The sequence below is a fragment of the Agelaius phoeniceus genome, chromosome 16, assembly GCF_051311805.1.
Source record: "Agelaius phoeniceus isolate bAgePho1 chromosome 16, bAgePho1.hap1, whole genome shotgun sequence".
NCBI classification, from domain to species: domain Eukaryota; kingdom Metazoa; phylum Chordata; class Aves; order Passeriformes; family Icteridae; genus Agelaius; species Agelaius phoeniceus.
This window is the reverse complement of record NC_135280.1, coordinates 5,613,072-5,634,458: the sequence shown is the minus strand read 5'-3', so window position 1 is coordinate 5,634,458 and position 21,387 is coordinate 5,613,072. Positions and strand designations below refer to the sequence as shown.

The 21,387-nt window shown below is 45.6% G+C and overlaps 2 protein-coding genes and 1 long non-coding RNA gene across 3 annotated transcripts; 1 reads left to right on the top strand and 2 right to left on the bottom strand.

The window, feature by feature from the left end:
• Nucleotides 1–601: 601 nt before the first annotated feature.
• Nucleotides 602–3,909, bottom strand: COX19 (cytochrome c oxidase assembly factor COX19). The gene is made up of 3 exons (XM_054643645.2): nt 3,685–3,909; nt 3,211–3,322; nt 602–1,470 (listed from the first exon to the last, which is right to left on the bottom strand). Exons 1-3 carry the CDS (start codon nt 3,764–3,766, stop codon nt 1,383–1,385), a joined length of 282 nt encoding a protein of 93 aa, XP_054499620.2. The 5' UTR covers nt 3,767–3,909; the 3' UTR covers nt 602–1,382.
• An 882-nt stretch (nt 3,910–4,791) lies between these two features.
• LOC143695357 (uncharacterized) lies at nt 4,792–11,481 on the bottom strand. Its single transcript, XR_013184477.1, has 3 exons — nt 11,123–11,481; nt 10,562–10,799; nt 4,792–7,273 (listed from the first exon to the last, which is right to left on the bottom strand). It is a non-coding gene; the product is annotated as an uncharacterized LOC143695357 (long non-coding RNA).
• On the top strand, nt 11,096–17,652 carry LOC129127079 (cytochrome P450 2K4-like). The gene is made up of 9 exons (XM_054643463.2): nt 11,096–11,293; nt 13,498–13,660; nt 13,825–13,974; nt 14,259–14,419; nt 14,861–15,034; nt 15,590–15,731; nt 16,270–16,457; nt 16,945–17,086; nt 17,465–17,652. The coding sequence occupies exons 1-9, from the start codon at nt 11,096–11,098 to the stop codon at nt 17,650–17,652; spliced, it is 1,506 nt and encodes a 501-aa protein (XP_054499438.2).
• The last annotated feature ends 3,735 nt before the right edge of the window (nt 17,653–21,387 follow it).

Below are 21,387 nucleotides of genomic sequence, written 5' to 3'. Positions count from 1 at the left end.
GAATTCACTTTGCCTTATAATATTCAGGGAGCACAGAAGCATGAAATTTGATTTCTTTCTCCTGAAGATGCTGGAGATTATTTTAATTCCAACTTGGTATCACTAAAAGAAAGCTCTTATTCAGTGGTTTAATATAATGTCTTTTAGTATCTGTTGCAGCAATACAATCTCTGCTTTCTTTCCTATAAATGTACTAATCTCACCAAAAGATATAATTTGAACAGTAGAATGAAGTGGAATAAAAATATGCAGCAGCAGGCAAATGTCCTTTTCAAACAGGAACCTGCTCTGAGCTATGTGCATTCTGTTCCATCAGATTACACAGAGCAACAATTCAAATCTCAGCCCCAGTGATCAGTATGGAGAGCAGAAAATGTTTTGTCACCCTTCCCTAGAATTTGGTATGAGCAGATGCACAGGAGAGAGGCAGAAACAAAAGCAGCCAGCAGGGGAGGTGAGATCAGTCAGAGAGGGGACACCAGATAAAGGGGGAAGCCTCAGGGAACTGCCTTGGCAGAGAGAGCCAGGTACACAGAGAAATGATTCACTGGGTGAAAAACAAAACCAAAAGCAGCAGGGATAACAAGGCAGAACACATCCAGAAGATTTACACATTTATTGCCTGCTTGAAACACATTTCTAGGGGCTAGGAGGCCAAATTATTTCTGCTTGAACTCAACATTAGTTAAGAAAGACTTCAGCTGCATTAGAACATGCAAGAGAAATACCACTGTTCCCAGTTAAATTATGAAAAAATTAGGTGAACACTGCTGGCATGGTAAATAAAAGCAGAATCACTCCCTGACTGGTGTCTGCAACTAGAAACACTCTCCAACAATGATGGAAGATGAAATGACTGAAAAAAAACACTGCCTCAAGTACCCCCACAGGACCCAATGTGTTCCATAGCAGGGTGAGACCACCCCAGGGATGGGGACTAATGCCAGTATTTAATAAAAATCAATTTTAAAGTACAACAGCTTCATTTCCACCTGGCAAGTAACTGCTGTGAGCATATCAGTACTGCCCACAGAAGATTAATCAGTAGTTCAAGACCTACACAATAAAGGATTGTTTGGTTTGGGTTTTTGTCCTCTTAAAACAAGCCTTCACTGTTCTTACAGAGACAGGGAGAACACTTTGGCTGTATCTGTTTTGCCTCTAGAGAAATTAAAACAAAGAAGTTAAGAAATACTTGAGCAAAGCAGACAAAGGCAGTACTTTTGCTCATTTAAAGAAAAATCTTATTTTAGGACAATTAAACTTTGGAAAAAAGGTTCTTTCAGGAAACACTTCCTATTGCAATATGAACAAAATGTACAATATGTACTACATTCAGAGTTATGCTTTCCCTTCATGAGGGACAAAGTTGTCTGTCGTCATCACGAATTCTTAGGTTTTTCTTCTGATTTCTCATTTATCAGGTCTTTAAATCCCAATTTTTCCAGTGGTTCATTAGCCATAAGTTGCCTAAGTAAAAAAGAAGAAAACAACAAAACACATTTTAGAGAATACAGCCTCTCTCTTGGTTAGAGAACAGCAGCATTTTCTATTTCATTACTATTATGTGCCCTAAACAGATCCAAGACATCTATACAGAGTGCCTGCTGTTTGACAACACCTCAGAAAATTCAGTTTAAGGAAAGCAGCACTCAGCAATTATTCTTCCCCCTTATAGTGGTTTTCCAATTAAATGTGTTGTTTCCCCATTTTAGGTACTGAGTTATATAATAATAAAAAGAAATAATAAAAAGAAACTGGTTATTTTTAATTAACACATTGCATAAGAGCTTCCTAAAATTCTACCAATGCCATTTACACTTTCAAGCGAATCTGGTTTAGAACAGACTTTGTGCTGCCACTAGACTTTGCTGTAGTGATTTTCACACTAGTTTTTGATTTGCAATGTACTTTCCCTAGATACAGAGAAATCTGTGCATTTTTCAAAGCTCCCTGACTCACCCTTGTACAGAAAGCATTGCAAAGCAATGCATGAATGGAATCATCCCTGGAAAACCAATCACCAACACTTTCTTCACCTGAACTGACTACAAAAACTTTTAACTTACCTGCTTTAAACATATTTCTAAGGAGCTAACAGGCCCAATTATTTCCACTTGAACCTAGCATTAATTAAGACTCAATTGCATTAATATATGCAAGAAAAATACCACTGCTGTGATAATTCTTTGTTGAGTTACACACAACACTTGTAGGCATTTTGAACACAGTCAGCTCTTATCGAGCAGGCCTTGCAGAGGGTGAGCAAAGTATGGGCTACAAGTTAAAAGTTTAACTTGGAACCACAGCTGAAAACAAAAATGAAAAGCTTCACACTGGCCACTGTGCAAGGTGGAAGCTGCCTGGGTCTCGAGTTGGGGTGTTGGCTCAGCAAGGAAGTAAATGATCAGTGATCATTTACTGTGATCAGTGATTTGGTGACAGATGAAGAGGTGATCAGACATGCCACTTTACAAAACAGAGCTGCCACTGACTTTCTTCTACTAGCACATGGGCATGGCTGTGAAGATTTTGAAGGATTATGTTGTATGAACTTATCTGACCATTCTGCTCCTATTCATAAACAGCTACAAAACCTAAGGGATTTAGCTAACCAAATTACAATCTTGGCTACACTGTTTGATGGCTGGAGTTTTGCATCTTGGCGAAAAAAATTCTGTAAAATAGGGAGGATTATTCTAATAGTAATAATTGTAGTTTTGTAGTAATAATTGTAATTTGTAGTTTTTGTAATAATTGTAATTGGAGAAGGTGATGTGACCTTCTCCAGATGAGCACACAGGAGTTACTGTGGTGTTAAGGGCAGGCTCATTGATGAGTGCCCTGAGCTGTGCCCACCAACTCTGCTCACCTGAAGGGGGCTCTGCCTTGGGCTGCTAGAAAGGCAAAGATGTGAGCTGGGAGGAACGTTTTACCCCCAGTGCTGTGTGGGATCCTCACCTGCAGGCTGTGTACTGTATACTTCAGTGTGCAAACAATGATGAGTACAACAGTGTGTAACATCTTAGTCGGTCACTGTTATCCCTCTGCACTGGACAACACGGAAACCACAAGGCAGGTAATCTGCAGATGCCACAGGAGCATCTGTGCCTGACAGATCCTACAAAAAATCCTGCCTGACCGCGGGCTGCCTTCCCCTGCCGGCCCCGCCAAGCGCTCCCCGCTGTCCCCGCCGTGCCGGGCACTCGCCTGTCCATGCGGCACTCCAGGTAGGCCATGGCGCTCTGCCGGCACGCCGAGCTCTCGTAGCCGCTCTGCCGGAGGCACTCCATGAAACGCTCCTTGAAGGCGCTGCACTCCCCTGGAACACACACACAGAGCGAGGGCCCTGTAACACACACACACACACACAGAGCGAGAGCCCTGTAACACACACACACATACACACATACACACACACACACACACAGAGCGAGGGCCCTGTAACACACACACACACAGCGAGGGCCCAGTAACACACACACACACACACACACACACACACACACACACACACAGAACGAGGGCCCTGTAACACGCACACACACACAGAGCGAGGGCGGCACTCCCCTGGAACACACACACACACACACACACACACACACCGAGGGCCGCGCTACCGCCGCGCCCGGGGCCGGCCCGGGGCCCGCGGGGCAGGCCTGGCGCTAGGCCGCGCTACCGCACCGAAGTGATCCAGCGGGAACGCGCCCTTGTCCGGCGGCCGCGGCGTGAAGCTCTTGCTGCTGAAGTTCATGGCGGTGGACATGGCGGTGCCGGGGGTGGGGACGCGGCGGGCCCGGTCCCTGCGGTCACTCTGCGGTCACTCCCGGTCACTCGGCGCTCCCTCTCCCGCTCGTTCCCGCCGCCGGGGGGAGCCGCGCGCCGAGCGCATCGAGCGGGATCACGTGACCGCCGCCGCCCGCAGCGGGCGGGGCCGCGCGCCATGGAAACGGCGTGGGTGTTGCTATGGAAACCAGAGCGCTGTGCGCGTCGCCATGGAGACGGCGCCGGCCGCCATGTTGGGCCGGGCCCGGTGCGGGAGCGCCGCTGCGCCCGGGGCTCCCACAGCCTCTGCGAAATGAACCGATTCCTCCTCACAAACCCCGTGTCACCGTCCTCATTCCCCTCTGAACGCTCCCAGTGCAACTCCCCTCTGAATGCAACCCAGTTCTGGGTTGTCCCGCGCAGCGCTTTGGGGTCCCTGTGGGTCCCTCCTGGCTCAGGATGCTCTGGGATTCTGTGATTCTGTCATTCGTTCCTATGAACGGCTTCTGTGATGGTCGGGGGCTGCCGGCCTGTGGAGGGGCCCGGAAAAACGGTCTGTCCTTGGCATTTGTGCATTGGGACATGGAAGAGGAAAGAGCCAAACTTGGAGCCCGATGTCCCCAAATCCCTTCACGCAGGATCCAGCCTTGTCCAATCTTTCCCTTTTCTGGGCAGGGGTGAGACCAGGCTCCTCCTTCCCTTCTGCCCCAAGAATAAATTCCTCACCTGTCCCTGCCGAGCTCTGGGTCCTGAGCTAAAAGTCCATTTTCTGGGCCCAGCTGTGGCTGGTGTGTGATCCCAGAGCCCTGGGGATGGCTCTGGCAGGAAGGCAGGATGAACTTCCACAGAAACCCAGCAGGATTCTGGATGGGCTCTCCCCATTCTGCTCAACCATCAGCCACCCATGTGGTTCCTCATCTCTCATCAATCCTCGTGGTTTAGGTTGTGCACAAACCCTAGGGACAGCACTGAGTTATTTTTATTTTATTTTATTACTCCTACAAGCACATGGGTTCCCATCATGTGGCATAAATGGTGGGAGACAGCAGGAAAACCAAGGGGGTGCTGGCAGAAGCTGGAGAAATGGTGAACTTCCAGATCCTCAAGGTGTACAACAAACAAAAACACCCCTTTTGCCTGCAGGTTTACTGCTCAAACTCTGCAGATTCACAGTCTCCTTCTGAAAGGAGGATGAGAAATCGCTTTAATTTAACTCACCAAGTTAACCGTGGATTACACTGACGTTTTTTCTTCTTTGCCCATAGCTGCAAATGGTTTGAGACAGTATTTTATCTTTCTTAAGTTGATTTTCTTTTAATTAAATGACTGAGCTAAGCAGGAAGAATTCAAAGCCGGGAAAAAAAGAAATTAAATAGCTTCAATTTTTAAGGACAGCCATTATAGAAATATTAACTGCAGCTCCATTTAAAGTGTCTTTTGTTTATGCTTTGATTGCTTTCTTATTACAGTATTGAAATTGTAAATGGAAAATTACACCATGTTCTATTACATAAGCAACTGGTTTGCACAGCTTGAAATAGAAGGTTTTATTATTAGGTTTTCAGGGCTATGAACAATAGATGGGTTTTATTATACAGTAAATAGCACTTTTTCACTTGACTTTGTTATAACACTTAAAGGGAAAAGGGAGATGCTCCTCTTTCATAAATAAATGCAGCAAACTGTCTCCCAGATTTCAGACAACTGAGCAGCAGGGAAGTAACTTTGGTTTATCTGAACACATTTAACTGACGTGTCAAGGCACTTGATTTTAGCAAACTGCCCAAATTACATTCCTTCCTTTCTGTCACAGTGGCCAACTTGCTGATTTCCCATGTGATGAAGGAAGAAGGCAAAGGAAAAAGATGTGCAGAGACCCCACGGTGGAATTATTCCCAGGCAGAGAGCACCAACCCCTTCCAGTTCTGTTTAACACCTTTACCAGGGATCTGGGTGATGGGATGGGGGCACCCTCAGTAAGGTTGTAGAGGACACCCAGCTGGGTGTCAGTGTGGATATTAGGGAAATTCACTTCCCCAGGCATTGCCACAGGCTGCCCAGGACAGTGGTGGAGCTCCCATCCCTGGAGGTATTTAAAAGCCAGGTAGATGTGGCACTTGGGGACATGACTTTAGTGGCAGCACTGGGGGAACAGTTGGGCTCAATGATCTTAAAGGTCTTTTCCAACCTAAATCATTCTATGATTCTCTGCAAAGGCTACATCAACTTGGTATATTTTATTATATCTTTTTTTTTTTTTTTTTTTTTACCTATTCATTAACTCAGGGTTTTTCTTTGGAGTCTTAAATGATGTAGTTACTCAAATTCAGGTCAGGTATAGTAGCAGGTGTTTGGTTATGATTACTTAATGTTTTTATTGCAAATGCCAGTTGTACCTTCTAGAATTTCCTTTAAAGGTACAGGTTCTCATACAATCTAATACACGTGCTTCAGCAACTTAGGATAAATTTTTCCCAAGGAGATCAAATAAAACCCCCATTAGATAATCATTGTGAAGGAAAAAACCTCATTTGTGTATTAAACCAACCAGTTCCAAAAGGACTAAACAAAAACAGAGCCACAAAGAGCAGTGCCACAACAAAGAGAATTAAATGCTTTTCACATATTATCTTTCAAAGGAGCAAGAGACTGACTGCATCAGGGAAATCTGAAATAGCTGCTTCAGCAAAAGGGTGCTCATTGTACAAGAGAGATTAGATAATTCGTGGTGTTTCACAGTATCTTTAGCATGGAGTCCTGAGCCCTTGCCAAAAATTAAAATCCTTGAATTAGAAGATTTCCCAAACTAGGAAAGATCTTGGCTCTTCCCTTTTCAAGTTACACAGCTTGATAGACTAAAAAAGAAATAAAAATCCTTTGCTTGAATCAGACCTTTCATCATTAATTATGGACTGAAGTAACAATTAAAACTGTTCTTTTCCAGTGTTGTCAGGTAGTGCTGAAAACTCACTCCACAAGTGGTGTTTATCCATCAGCTGGACAAACATCTCCTCAGAAGGAGTTATTACACACTCACCATTACTTTTTGGAAGCACCAAATTGAGTAACACTTCAGAGAAGAACCTTTATTCATTTTACAGGCAGGGAAACGTCCATGACTTCCATTATTTTCTCTCTCTCACCACGCTGCCTCCTCTAAGAGCCTGCAGACTCAAATTATCAGGTACTTAATTGGAAAATAATTTATTGACAAGCCATGAAAGGCTCGGAGTAAAGCACTAGGGGATTTCATAGCTTGACTTGGGATAGCTGTAGGAAATTAATGAGCTGAACAAGACCAAGCACATTCAGATGCTGGAATTTGTGCCCTTGAGATTGCTGTTCCCAGGCCAGGAGAGAACACACCTCAGAGAAACATCCTTCCAGGATCACTCATTGCTGCCTCACCTCCGCGAGCCGAGCACGCCGCCAGCTCTTACATAAGGCTCTTGCTCCATCACTGCCACAGGCTGTTGTAAACCATTTTTCTCCCTTTCAATTCAGGTTCCTAGACAAGCAAAAATGCAGAATATTGCCAGAATAGTCTGGGGAATGGGGATTTCTGTTGCAGATGATTAATGAAATATTATTGTTTTGCACTTACAGGGAAATCGTAGTTTCATGCCAATAAGGTCAGGGCCTTAATATGTTATGTGCTCCATATAGATGTACAGAGTGATAGCTCATTTTCTGTTATTACTGAGCCAAAGCCTCATCAGTTTAGAGAAGAATGTTGTAGAAATAGCAACGCTGCACTGAGAGGTGAAACAAACCTTGTTCATTGCAATTCTGGTCCATCTAAATCCACATCTCCACCTGCACCAAGAGAGGAGCCCAAAAGGAAGATGTGGGACTCTCCTTCTGTACATATCAGCTAATCACCCTTCATGATATGCCTCAAATTTCTCTTGGATTAACACAATTTCTGCAATATGTTGTTGAGAGAGACAGAAGCCAGAGACCCAGAACAAAAAATCCTTGGAGCTGTGTTGAGGCATTTGATTTATCAGCTGTATTTTGAAAAATCATCTCCTCATAACCCAACCTACTCAATACTCACCTCCCAGGTCAGGCTGCCTTGACTTGGGGTAAATGTAGATCTGGAAGATCATGGTTCTAGCTACAGTTACAAGGGATTTTACTGCAAATATTTTTGTAGATATGCATATTAAAAAGTACATTACAAGCACTAAAGCCAAGGATTTCCCATGTGTTTTCTCATTGGGTGAGACTCATGAAGGAATGGCATATATTCAGTCCAAGAAGAAGGCTTTTAAAAGCAACAAAGTTCCCAAGAATGGTAAATACTTAACATTTGGAAAATGTTAGTATTTAAATAAATAAATGTTAGTATATAAAATAAAGTGGGAAATACTCTCACATTAGGCTCTGCACAGGGACAATGCACTAATCTCATGCCCAGATTTTATTTTTTTTCCTTCACCTAATGACCAGACCCATCACATATAATCTTTCAACTCAGAACATGGAAAAAAAAAATCAACCCAGGAATCTCTTAAAAAAAAAAAATTGCCATGAAATAAAGATTTTAAAAAATATTTTTTCAGAGTCTTTCTTCCCAGAGTAGATTTGCAGCCCACACTGATTTGACAGATGAAGGAAAAGAAATTAAGGAATCATTTGTAGAAAAATGAGCAAAGTGAACAGCTGAGGTACTGATCACTACCCTGTAGTGATCCTGTAGAAACACAGATTTGCAGGGTGGGAAGAGGTGGGTGTAATCCAGTAAAACAATGCAATAGTGATGAAAAATTGAAAGAGGTCAGAGTCGGAAAGCTTTTGATTTCTTTTTGCACTGGCATTTGTCAAGGCAAGCAAAATCCATTAGTGAGGAGCAGCCTGAGTTTTAACACATCTGGGTCTTTAAAAATGTTAATGTTTAATAGGGTGTGCTCAGGCTTTAAATGTCCCTGATAACAATGCATGGGCTGATAGGCATCTCTGGGGGCTGTAAAGCAGTGGCAGAGCCTTGCAAGGCACACAGGCACTTGGTGCTCACTCTGCTGCTTTATGATGTTATCAGCAGTCATTGATTGAATTATGGCCTTATAACAATCCTTTCCCTGCATTATCCTACAGTTACTGTAGCTCTGTTCACCTGTGTGCCATGAGGAGGTGATGTGACCTTCTCCAGATGAGCACACAGGGTTCCTGTGGTGTTTAAGTGCAGGTTCATTGTCCAGGAGGAACTGATGAGCGCCCTGAGCTGTGCCCACAAACTCTGCTCACCTGAAGGTGGTTCTGCCTTGGGCTGCTAGAAAGACAAAGATGTGAGCTGGGAGGAACGTTTTCCCCCAGTGCTGTGTGGGATCCTCACCTGCAAGCCTGTGGCTGCAGGCTGTGTTCAGGATTGCACCCTGGAAGCTGAGGGGTGTGAGGAAGGACTGGGGCTGAGGGCATCACATTGGGTCTATTCTAAAATACAAAGATTCCCTCCCTCTGGAGAACTCCTCCCTCCTTTCTCACAGGGCTTCAATCCAGCAGGCTGCAAGTCCATGGGCTCACTGCTTGAGGAAGGGTCTCACCCTATACTGTCCCCACAGACTGAAGTCTTAGGAAAGGTGATTTTTCTTGCTCTGGCAGCAGTCAGCTCTGCTCCAACAGAGCTCTATGTAAACAGCAACAGATTTCCTCCTTTGGTACCCAACTGGCCCCATGCAGGGCTTTTTTCCTTCCCTCTTACTGCATATTATAAAGTCTCAGGAGTCCCAGTAGTCACACCATTTGCTCAGAGAAGAATCTGGCAGAACAGGATATACTTGGACATGTCTGGGAGAGGGGGGTGCAGGCCAAGACCTCTCAGCTGTGCAGCAAATCCTGAGATGGATGTGACCATCCAGTGCCCTCCTTTCTTTGCCCACTCTGCCTGGTCCTCTTCTGCATAGGGGAGTTCCCTCTTGTGAAAAACTCCTCTCCTGGTAACAAGCCTTGGAGAGCAGGCTGATCTCCAGGCAGCTTTTTCATGTCAATCTAGTTAGAGTTTATTGATTCCCCTTGCCTTTGGCTAATGTACTTTTATTATTATTAATAAATAATCATCATTTTCCCATCAGTGTAGCCTGTACCTGGGAGCCTTGGAGAATTCTAGCAACAGAATTATTAAACTAAAGATTTCTAAAGGGTTGAACAGCAGCACAGCCCAGTAATCTGCCAGAATCTGCAAGTGGGGAGTAAAATATCCCCACTGGAGAATATGGGATAGAGCATCAAATCAGCCCCTTCCCCCAGAGCCACCATTTCTACAAGTGGCTTCCTGTTCTTGGTCACTTCTGCTTTGTTGTCATCCCCCAAGGATGCAGAGGGTGGGGGTGGCTCTTGGAGCTGTCACTTGGGCACGTGGGCTCTTGCTTGGGCTTGGGACATGACTCAGTACCTGCAGGGCCAGAACAGCTGCCATGTGCTCCTCCTGCCTGGCACCTCCATCCTCTGCCTGGCCAGCTGCAGCCTGATCCTGGCTCCTCCCAGGTTAACAGGATTCAGGATCTCTTTCCCAATCTAGGCAGGATTGCCTGCAGGGGACAGTTTCTCCCAGAGGATGGCATGCAGCTGTTCATTAACAGAGGGAGTCATCACCAGTTGCTGAGGCAGGCTTGGCCATCCAGGCACACAATTCTCTGGGCACTAAACTGCCCAATAGTGACTGACATTTTGGGATTGCTGGTAGGGGATTCTTGGGACAAAGACAGTAGCAATGCTAGTAATAAAAACCACTGATTTGCTCAAGGAGGTGATTTTAGTGGGGTGGCAGGAAAGCAAAAAGAATCAGAGCTGTCACCTGTAAATAGATCTGCTCCTGTCAGCAATCCTGAATTAGCCCATCTTCATCCCACCATTCCAGCTTCTCCATGTCCTCCCCAAGGGCTTGCTTGCCAGGTACACCCTGGGCTGTGCATTGTTGTGGGCTTTCCCTCCTGTGCCCTGCTTCCTCCATTGCATCACCAGGGCTCCAGCTGAGTCCTGTGACCTGGCACAGTGACAGCATCCAGCATGGCTCCTGTCCTTGAGTTCTGACCCTGAAATCACATAGAGAACCACATGCCCATAACACAGATACTCACTGGAAAACAAACACCTTGTCCCAGTGTTGTAGGTGAAATAAGAGCTCTGGATTATGATAATCCATGGTTCAGAATAAAAGAGGGTGTTTCATTGGCAGGAAAATGGAGTACATCTGGTCTGAGTGGATGTAAACAAGTCTGCAGAGCCCTTTTCTCTGTGTAAAGCCACTTGCCCAGAAGGTGTGTTCAGGCAATGACAGAAGGGCTATAAAGGGACCCCAAGGTGCTCATACCCTCAGCTGCCTTTGGACATGGCTGTGCAGAGTCTCCTGCTGTACCTGGGCTCCAGCTCACTGCTCTGTTTGGCAGCAGGGCTCTTTGCTCTCTTTTACTTTCTCTCCAGCTCCAAGAAATCAGTTTGCAATTTGCCCCCTGGGCCACGACCTCTTCCTCTGATTGGGAACCTGAACGTGGTGGATCTGAAAAAGCCGTTCCAGTCGCTGACAGAGGTAGGGGCTGAGCGAGCAGGCAGGGGCCAAATGTGCAATTCCTGCAATGAGAAATGCAGCTGGGGAAACAGAGATGTGGTTGTGTTTGCTTTGTGTGGAGGGCAGCAATGAGATATGTGGCACACAGGCAGAACAACTTTACCTTCAGAGGTGCACACACACACACACACACACACACACACACACACACACACAAAAACTCTTGTATTTATATATATGAATATAAACCATACACTCCTTTCTTTATACACACTCAAGTGTAGACCTCCCACCCTTCACAATCTACTCCAAATTGTTGGTGTTTTGAGCCCTTCAAAGGCTGCAGGTAAAAGACTTGAGTTGGGCCAGGCTGCTGCCATCAAGAGATGTCTCACTGCCACCAGACCTCTAGGAAGGACGGGTGGATGGAAGGGATGGAGCAAGAAAAGGCATCATCCCCACAGCAGAGGGACAAACTTTTATTCCAAAATTAATTACATCTCTGCAATGCACAGCAGAACTCTGCCTCCCCAGCCCTCCCCACGCACACACTGCCCAGGATGGTTGAGCACTTGATGCATGGATTTTATATGTCTGGCTAATCAAATTGCTTTTTCTTACACAGCTCCATGGATACTTATATTTCTAAAAGAGAGAGAGAGAGAAAAAAAAAACCCCACTTAAATATTAAAAAGCCAGGGGCAATGTTTGTTTCAGAAAGTGTCTGCTGTGTTCCCACAGGGACCTGGGGACAATTCAGTGGGAATTCAGATTTTATCTGGTTGCTGTAGAGACAGTTGAGGTGCTGTGAGGGACCTGTTTCATGCCCTGTGTGTGTGCTGCTTACTGGACACTATGATGGGGGGAAGCTGGTCCCCAGAGAACTCCTTCAGCCCCTTGAGCCTGTGCAGTGGGAGGGCAGTGCAGACACTGCAATCCTCCTGTTAGCTGTGGAAGGAAGGGCACCCTGTGTTGCCAAAGCACAGAATTCCTACAGCAGGCACACAGTGCTCATCTGCCCTGATTTATGGGCCAGAGGGTTGTGTAGAGATCAGTTCTGATGGGCTTCTGGTTCTGAGCTCCGGGGTATGTTTGAGGATGTCAGTATGAAACTATTTATGAACTATTTTTGGCAGTACTGGGGGATTTTATGATACAAACGTCACGTGACAGCACCAGACTAATTTCCCATAATCTACCAAGAAGCTTTATTTGGGCTTTCAGGCCTGCCACATCCAATACTTGTGCTGCTGAGTAAAACCAGAGGGGCTGCCAAGAAGCACTAATGCAAGGAGATGGCCAAAGGAAGGCTCAGAGGCAGCTGTGATTCCCTGCCCCTGGCTCTGCCACATGCTCTGTGAGCTGCCAGGGATGGAAGAACCAGTGCTAATGTTATCTCCCAAGCTGTCTAACCACTGCTTGATGAAAACAAATTCAATTTGTCTGGTGTAATAACAGGAGCTGCTTCTAATCTGAAATTCAATTTGTGGAATCTATCTAATGCATAGAAAATGGTAAGCCAGGCACATCAGAAACAAGAAGACATTTGGAGGGGATGGCTTGTAGTGTGTTCAAATGAAGCCTAAAATACCAAGTGAATGATTAGCTTGTCAAAGCCACCTTTCAGGTTAACAGATGATTCATTTTTAATTTGCTATAAATGCCTACCACTCCTGTGACATTATCTACCAGAATATGCTTCCTAGTGGGATTCAAGTTTCTGGTGGCCAGCAAATAATTCCATAATGACTGCAACACTACCCACCTTGCCATAATTAGAGACAAGTGCTGTCCTGGAAGAAAGAGTTATTGTCTGGCCTTGTTTTTGCAGTGTTTGTGGCTTCAGCCTCAAAGGTGTGTGCATGCCTGCTTGCCTCAGGTCACCAGCACTACAACAAACAGGCCTGCCTGCAGCAGCATTCTCTAGCCAGCCTCCCAAGGTGGTATTGCTGGCCTGCTACTGCAGAACACCACAGGAATGCAGTGGCACTTTGTTGACTCCCCTGATAGGAGCAGTGATAGCAGACACCTTGTTGTGCAAACAGGGTGCAAGCAGAGATGCTGGCAATCGATAGCTGCTGCTCACTGCTTGAATTACAGCAGCACCTGGAGACATCAGGCAGGGCTGGGAGGCTCCTTTTGGTCTAGAAACCACCTAGAGTGGCCAGTAGTAGTGTTTGAGTCCAGACCTGGCTTTGAATGAACATATTTATTCACCTTGACAGCTCTCCAAGATCTATGGCAGCGTCTTCACGGTGCATTTTGGACCCAGGAAGGTCGTGGTACTGGCTGGATATGAAACCATCAAGGATGCCCTATTAAATCATGCTGAAGAGTTTGGAGAGAGGGCAGAAATACCCATATTTAGAAAAATGACACAAGGAAATGGTAACTGACCTTTTGCTTGGATAAGTTTTGTCTTTGTTCATTCCATCCTCACAGCAGAGAGTACTGTCCTCTTACAGATCACTTCCTGTGATCTTAGGAGGCACCAGTGTGTAAGAAAATTTATGAACCACAGGTGCCATAAGGATGCTACACCTTTATTTTAGGCATAGCATTCAGCCATGGAGAGATGTGGAAAACTATGAGAAGATTTACCTTGTCCACACTGAGAGACTTTGGAATGGGAAAGAGAACCCTTGAGGTCCGAATCCTGGAGGAAGTAAATTCCCTTATCAAATATTTTGAATCCTATCATGGTGAGTGTCAAGTCTTTCATCCAGAGACAGAGAACAGGTCTAGCAGAACAATAAAGATTAATGAAAGTTTAACTCTGAGCAAATGGTATCTCGTGGTTAAAGTTCAGCATAAAGTGCATTAGGTTATTGAACCAAGGCCTTAAAACACTGAAACAAAATTCCCTGCTATGAATTCTGGGTGGGGAATGAATTTTCTTTGGGAGCTCAGGACTACATTTCCATAGGAAACCAGACTGAAACGAGCATAGTCATTTTGTCATTTGTTTTCATTGCTTGAAATACAGGGAAACCATTTGATACAAAAATGATACTCAACAATGCTGTATCCAATGTCATCTGCTCTATATTGTTTGGAGAGAGGTTTGAATATGATGATCCAGTATTTCTAACTTTGCTGAAGCTGATAAATCAAAATACTAAGCTGTTGGGCTCCCCTATGGTGCAGGTAAGAGCAAAATTTTATGGGTTTTGGGGAATATCCAGTTTCAGCATTTGTTCTTCTGGCCTCCCACATATTTCTTCTTGAGAAAAAGAACATTATCAGCCAATCAGCCTGTACAGAACACATCTGTGGTTCTGTATCTGCAATGCACAGATTCCCAGGCTCCTCCACTTTGTCAAACTTAGTAGTAAAAATAAAAAATCCAAACTCTTCACAAAAGGAACAACTTTACCCTCTTTGAAGAGCAGAAGCACAATCCCAAACCTGCCTCCTTGAATTACAGAAGGAACATTCCATTTCTGCAGAAATCCAGAGCTCCTTGGACTGTAGAAGGGGGGAATTACAGCCTCAAATATCAGGGCATAGGACAAGAGACCAGCAGTGTGGTTTGAGACACCAGTATTTGTTCAAAAATGCCAATTAACAGTAAAACTTGTCTTGCAGTTATATAACTTCTACCCATCCCTTGGATTTCTGTCTGGAGCTTCCAAGACTGTGCTACAAAATATCCTTGAATTGAATGCTTTCCTCCAGAAGCTCTTCCAGGAACACAAAGAGGAGCTTAATGAAAATGACTTAACAGGCTTTGTCGATGCCTTTCTGGTGAAGCAAAACCAGGTGCTTTAAAGCTGAGTCCCTTTAAAGCTGAGTGCCTTTCTGTTCCCTTCCCTTAGCTGTGACTTAGCTAGCCCTTAGGACTGGCCATCTGTCAGGGACTGGCTGTGAGTGGAAAAAGAAGAAGTGCAGTGAGCAGAATATATCAAAGAATATATCACACACTGAGCTGTGCTGGATTCGCTCATGGCCCCACTGGAACTGCTGGTTAAAGGGATTTAGTTGTCGAGATATCCCACGAGGGGGAAATAAATTCCCACTCAACACACATAAGGAGGAGATCATCCCAAACCTTCCTGCAAGAATGGTCCTGTGATGAACTGTGTTGCAGTAAATAAATTCTAATTCATTGGAATTTTTTCTAATATTTAGACTTGGGGGTTACACATATGCTTGGGGCCAGAAAAATTCCACACAGCATAGGCCCTAATGCTAAAAGACTAAATAGTCAGTTTTCCAGCACATATAAAGTCACAGAAGGCTAAAATGCAGATAAAAAATGGTGGCAACACAGTCACATATGGGTATTATTTGCTGTATTATCCTCATGTTTTGAAGGAGTCAAAGAAACCACACACTGCATTCAGCAATGGAAACCTGATGTTTTCAACCCTGGACCTCTTTGCTGCTGGGACTGAGACCACATCCACAACTGTGCGCTGGGGGCTGCTGCTGATGATGAAATACCCAGAAATTCAGAGTAAGGAGGACACATCTCTTGTGCAATTTATTGTTGCATGCTTAAGGCTTTGGTTGTGGAAGGGAGTGGAACTCATTCACCGTTGCCTAGAGTAATTATTCTCAGTGCTCTGAGATAGCAAGCGTTGACTTTACAAAGGAATTTTATTCAGCTGGATTGCAATAAACCAGCCCAGCCAAGTGGGAGAGGCTGAGGAGCAGCCTACAGACACAGTAAAGCTCCCTCCTGGTAATTCACCTGCAGGCAATGGGCTTACGTCACTAAAGGTCCCCTCAGGAGCTGATTCTGATCTGGTTTCTGTTGGAGGTTATGGGGTAACAAAGGTGTGTAGTGAAAGTCAGGCATGAGATGGACTGTAGTGACTCCATTCAAGCTGCCTTAGCTCAACAACAAACCTGAAGGAACCCCACCATGCCCTGACTTCTGCCCTTCCCAGATATTTACAGCTTTCCCTTTTCCTCATCTCTGCCAAACTGGTAGCCATTTCAGTTGCAAGATGAGATTGTTATCAGCTTCTTAATCCTTTCCTCCCTCCAAGGAAAGATTCAGGAAGAAATGAACCATGTCATTGAACCAGGAGAGCTGCCTAAGTTGGAGGACAGGAAAAAAATGCCTTACACAGAAGCAGTAATACACGAAATACAAAGGTTTGCCAATATTGTCCCCATGGGCGTATCCAGATCGACTCCCAGAAATGTGAATTTCCGAGGCTACGTGATTCCTAAGGTGAGCTCTGAGGCTGGCAGCTTGGGCTGCACAGATTACTCACAGCTTTCTTTACAGCAGATGAAGAAACACATAAATAACTAAAGACATGGTGATGCATGGTTTAATATGTGCTGTGACCCTTTGTCTTAGATCCAGGATAATTACTATAAACATATAATGGATTGTGGTCTGGTACAGTTGTTTGAATCATGATTAACCAGAGATTTAATTAAATCACACTAGTTTGAATCTTTTATGTCAAATGTGGGACCTCTACCCCAGCACCTTTGTTGGAAGATCTGACTCTGTAAGAAAGGAATGTTTTGTGGTCCAAAAAATAAAACAGCAGTTACTGAAAACAGACAGAGCCACGATGGGGCAGAGAAACATTCCCCAGTTCTATCTGTCATGTCTTATTTGCCTCTTCACATTAGGAAAAAGAACACAGCCTGGCTCATGTAAGGGAGTGATCTTCTGTTCCATGAGTTTCTTTGATCCCTTTCAGGGTACTGAGATTATTCCACTGCTGACCTCTGCTCTGAATGATGAGTTACACTGGAAAACCCCAGATCAGTTCAACCCTTCCCATTTCCTTGATGCCAATGGGAACTTCATTAGGAGAGAAGCATTTATTCCATTCTCCATAGGTAAGAGGGGTGTGGGTGCAAGGCTAATGGCAGTTCCCCCTGGTTTCAGGAAAGTATGAAAGCCAAGGACACAGAACAGAGGGTAAAGGATTTCTGGTCATTTCTCCTATCCACCATTGCTGTAGGTAACCACCTCTTCTTAGGGAGAGATGGGAGACATGGATTTACTCACAGTCACTGAACAATTTCATACATTTACAGACTTCTGTGTAGTTTGAGACCAAATCAGTAGCACTCGAATACACAGAGAGAAGGGAGGGAAAATCTCCTACCTCAGCAGCCTGCTCCTCCAGACTGTACCTCCTGTTTAGAAGGTCTCAGACATCAACACTAACAGTTACTGTGCTGACCATTAACTTCTCCCCTGGCTGTTTTCAGGGCGAAGGGCTTGCCTTGGTGAAGGACTGGCCAGAATGGAGCTGTTCCTCTTCTTTTCGGGCTTGCTCCGCAAATTTGTTTTCCAGCCTCCTCCAGGAGTGGAGAAGTCAGACCTGGATCTCACTGCTGATGTTGGCTTTACCTTGACTCCCATGCCTCACCTGGTTTGTGCTGTGCCCTGTGAATGATCAAACAACACAGCATTAGAGTAGTGAACACTTCAAGCTTTAAAGCAAATCTAGTTACAGTGGGGGAAAGCTGTCCCTGAGCTTTAGGGGAAAGAGAACACCAGGCACTGTTATTTTATTTTCTCTCATTCATGACATCCTCTCCAACAGCTCTTGCAATGTCTGTATAATGCAAACCCTTCAGACAGCTCTGAGTTCTGCTCTCAGAAACAGTGATTCATTCCTGGAACAGCACATCAGAGATGCTGTTTTCAGGGCAGTTTGAAAGAGTGAAACGCCTTCAGACCTCCTCTGTAGATGTAATCCATCAGAGCTCTCCCCTGGCAGCCTCTATGGGGAATTTCTCAGCCCAAAGTCCAAGCCCTAGAGCAGAGCTGATTATAAGTGGCCCAGCTGGAGACAAGAGGCACTGGAAATCTGGAAATCTCCTCAGGATGATTGTTCAGCTGAGCCTCAGACTGAGCTTCCATTGTGCCATACAACCTGCCTTATCTTTATTACAGAGTCCCAGACACAAGGGTGTAACACAGGCTGATGCCAAGACCCAGGCAAGGGACAGTTATCAGAAAACATCTAAGTGCTTTGGGAAATGGGTTCTTTCCACCTCACACCAGGCACTTCATGCTGAACAGCCCATTTATGATGGGGCCAATTGAGCAGCTTTCTGCTTCCGCAGAAATGCCTAAGAAAGGCATTTCTACCACTCCCTCACCTCTCCTGGCTTCATGCTGGCTCTGGCACTTGTCCAATCCCTTACTGGGCCATCTTAGATCCCTAACCTGGCAGAAAATGAGCAGCCATGGCAAGGGAAGAGTTTCTGAATCAGCGTGGCTGAAGCAATACCAGCCTGGGGCAGGGCAGTGGAGCTGGGGCTGGGCAGGGACTGCCACACTCCAGCACAGAGCTGGGAGAGGCTCAGCCCCTGCTCCCTGCCCCACCTGCACCTCAGGGGCTGTACTTGCTCTGTAGATCTTCTCTACCCTCCACAGAGAGAAAGGATCCTTCAGGGGATGAATCAGCTGCCATAAGGTTGACATTTCTCACTCTCTGCACTGACTGCAGGGTGAACTATCATCCACAGACTCCCAATTCCAAACTTCAGTCACAATTACCAGGGGTGTTGTGATGAATAGGGACAGCATTGTCCATTCAACTGAAAATGGGGCATAAAACTAAAATTACTGTTGTTTAAAGCTGAGCTGTGTGCAAATGGAAGGAAAGAAAGGAGAAAGAATGTGAAGGGATGACAAAGTACGGCAGCCTCTGGCCAAGACACTGACTCTCCTCGCTAGCTTCAGTTCACATGACTAAAGGCAGCTCTCTCACTGTGATTCTGCACCTTCTACTTGTGCTGGTGTTGCACTTGTTCAGGGGCTGTAGCACAGGCCCAGCTCCAGCTCCTGGGCTCAGCTCAGGGAGTGCTCTGTGACAAGGAAGCCTCTGCTGCTGCGCTTGCTTGCGTTTGTTTTGCTGTTGCTGTATTTGCAGTCTAGCTACTGCAAGCCTGACCTTATCACCTACTTAACCATTAAATATTTTGTTCTCTTGCTGTTGATCTATCTGGTGTGACAGTATGCAGTTGATTTCAGGTCAAACTGATAAAGCTGGGCTGCACCACCTTCAATACCCCCACAAGAGACATGTGTGCACAGGGATCCGTGGGCAGCCTGCAGCCAGGACATGTTCAGGAGCACAAAGAGTGACAATACTGACAGCCACAAACACATCAAAGGAAATAGCTGGATTTCTAACTCCAGAAAATCCCAACTGCTGTGTGAGGCAGGACATGGCTCTGCAAGGCTCTCTGATGTGGCCCCTTTCAGTGGTTCCTGTGTCTCTTGCCCTTGCTTACAAGGAACCCATCAGAGTAAAAGCCAGCAGGAATTATCCAAGGCTGCACTGCTAGTGAAGAATGGGACTGGCAGGGGAGGTGCAGAGGTTTTTGGGGCATTTAAGTTAAAGGATGCAGGGCTGGTGCTTTAGTGGCCCAGGCTGGCTGACTGGCAGTGGTGTGGTTGCCCTTAGGTGGCCAATACCCAACGTTCCACATCCTCACCAGTACCACCAGTCACAAGCGGTGGCAGAATGCCACACGAGCATGAGGGATGGAGGACAACTGGGCCAGGAGCACCTTGAGGGGCCTGGCTGCCCCAGGAATGCACCCAGAGCAGTGTCAGTGCCTGGCAGGTGTTTTGTGCTCGGCTCTGTGTGCTCAGGCAGGGCAGCACGTAGCAGCTCAGCTCTGGAGTGAAACACAAAACACGTACCAGACACATCAGTGAGACAGGAATTTCTTGTCATCGAAAGACTTTTACTTACCTTTGTCATTTTAATGCATTGCACTCAGAGCCTGCCTTGGAAAAAAAACACAATACACTCCCCCTGGCTTTTCAGAGATAATTTAAGTCTCTTTCTGAAAGGCCTTTTTATGAGTTCAGAGGCTCCCAGGGCAAGGTGAAATACCAGGAGAGCAGCAGCAACACGTAACTTTTGCCCTGCAGGGTGCTGCTGGTCCAAGAAAACCCTGCAGGAACAAACATTTTGCCCAGGCACAGAGCATGTGCCATTGCAAGTCCTCATGGCAGTGCCCACGTTCTGCATCCTGTGCCAGCCATGTTCCTTCCTGCCTGTCTTTACAGCCCCTCTGCCTCTTAGCTCATGGAGCAGGCAGGGCTGAGTCATCCTAGGCATGCTCTGGGGGAAACCACTGCCTCCAGCCCATTTCTTGGAAGCTAATAAAAAAATAAATCTCAGAAATGTTGCGACACACTTGCTGCTCCTGCTTCTGGGTGGCTGTTGTGCTGCAACATCTCCTCACCACACAGGCAGCTCTGGTGAGTGCCCAGCAGATGTTTGCTCTGTGACCCTGCTGACCATGCCCCACTCTGGATCAGATCCACCTCCTTCCTGCCTTCTTTCCATTTACAAGGCTAAGGACCCATATTTGCTGAATAATGGCCTTTATACGATCTAACCTTTGGACAAATGTACCTTTAGCCTTGTGTTTCCTCATCATGTAAGACAGCTCTTTCTTCCCTGAATGATTGTATTCCTTTGGCTGGTTATGCCAAACTTCCTCCTGAAAACCACTATGCAGGTAACCTCAATTATTTTCTAAGCAAGGCTTAAGCCTTCATAAGGGATGCAAGCTTCAGGTGTTTAGTATCTTTGACTAAAAATCATTCCATTCTCTGGTCTTGTTCCCCTTCTGGAGCCTGCCAGGTCAGCTAGCTTCATTAACTTTGTTAATTTCTTCCCTCTATCTCTTAGAAACTGCTCTCACAAAATGAAGTCCTCCCAGAAGTTTCAAATCCAATTTTGTCTTTCCATTGCACTCATGAATCTACTCATGATCACTTGATCCAAGCTAATTTTCTGTGGCTAGCTATTACATGTCTTCCACCTCAGACACAAAGTCTGAAATCACATCCCTCCCGGGCAGTTCAGAGCTGACTTTATAAAGAAGTTTATGGGCTACAACCCCCCAGGGATAGTTGGGCTTTACCATTATTAACAACCTTTGATCTCCACTTGACATCAAGAAAGCCAAAGTCTCCTGTAAAACTACTGATATTTTTCTCTAGTAACATGGAGATCTCAAATCCTACCTAAGCCTGAATCTGGAGGTTCTAATAGGATTCCAAGAGCCTTTTTATTTCCCTGTGTCAGCAGAGTGCTTGGAGGGTCATAGTACTGCTAATGAAGGACCTTGAGGTCTCAGGGAGGAGGAGGTTA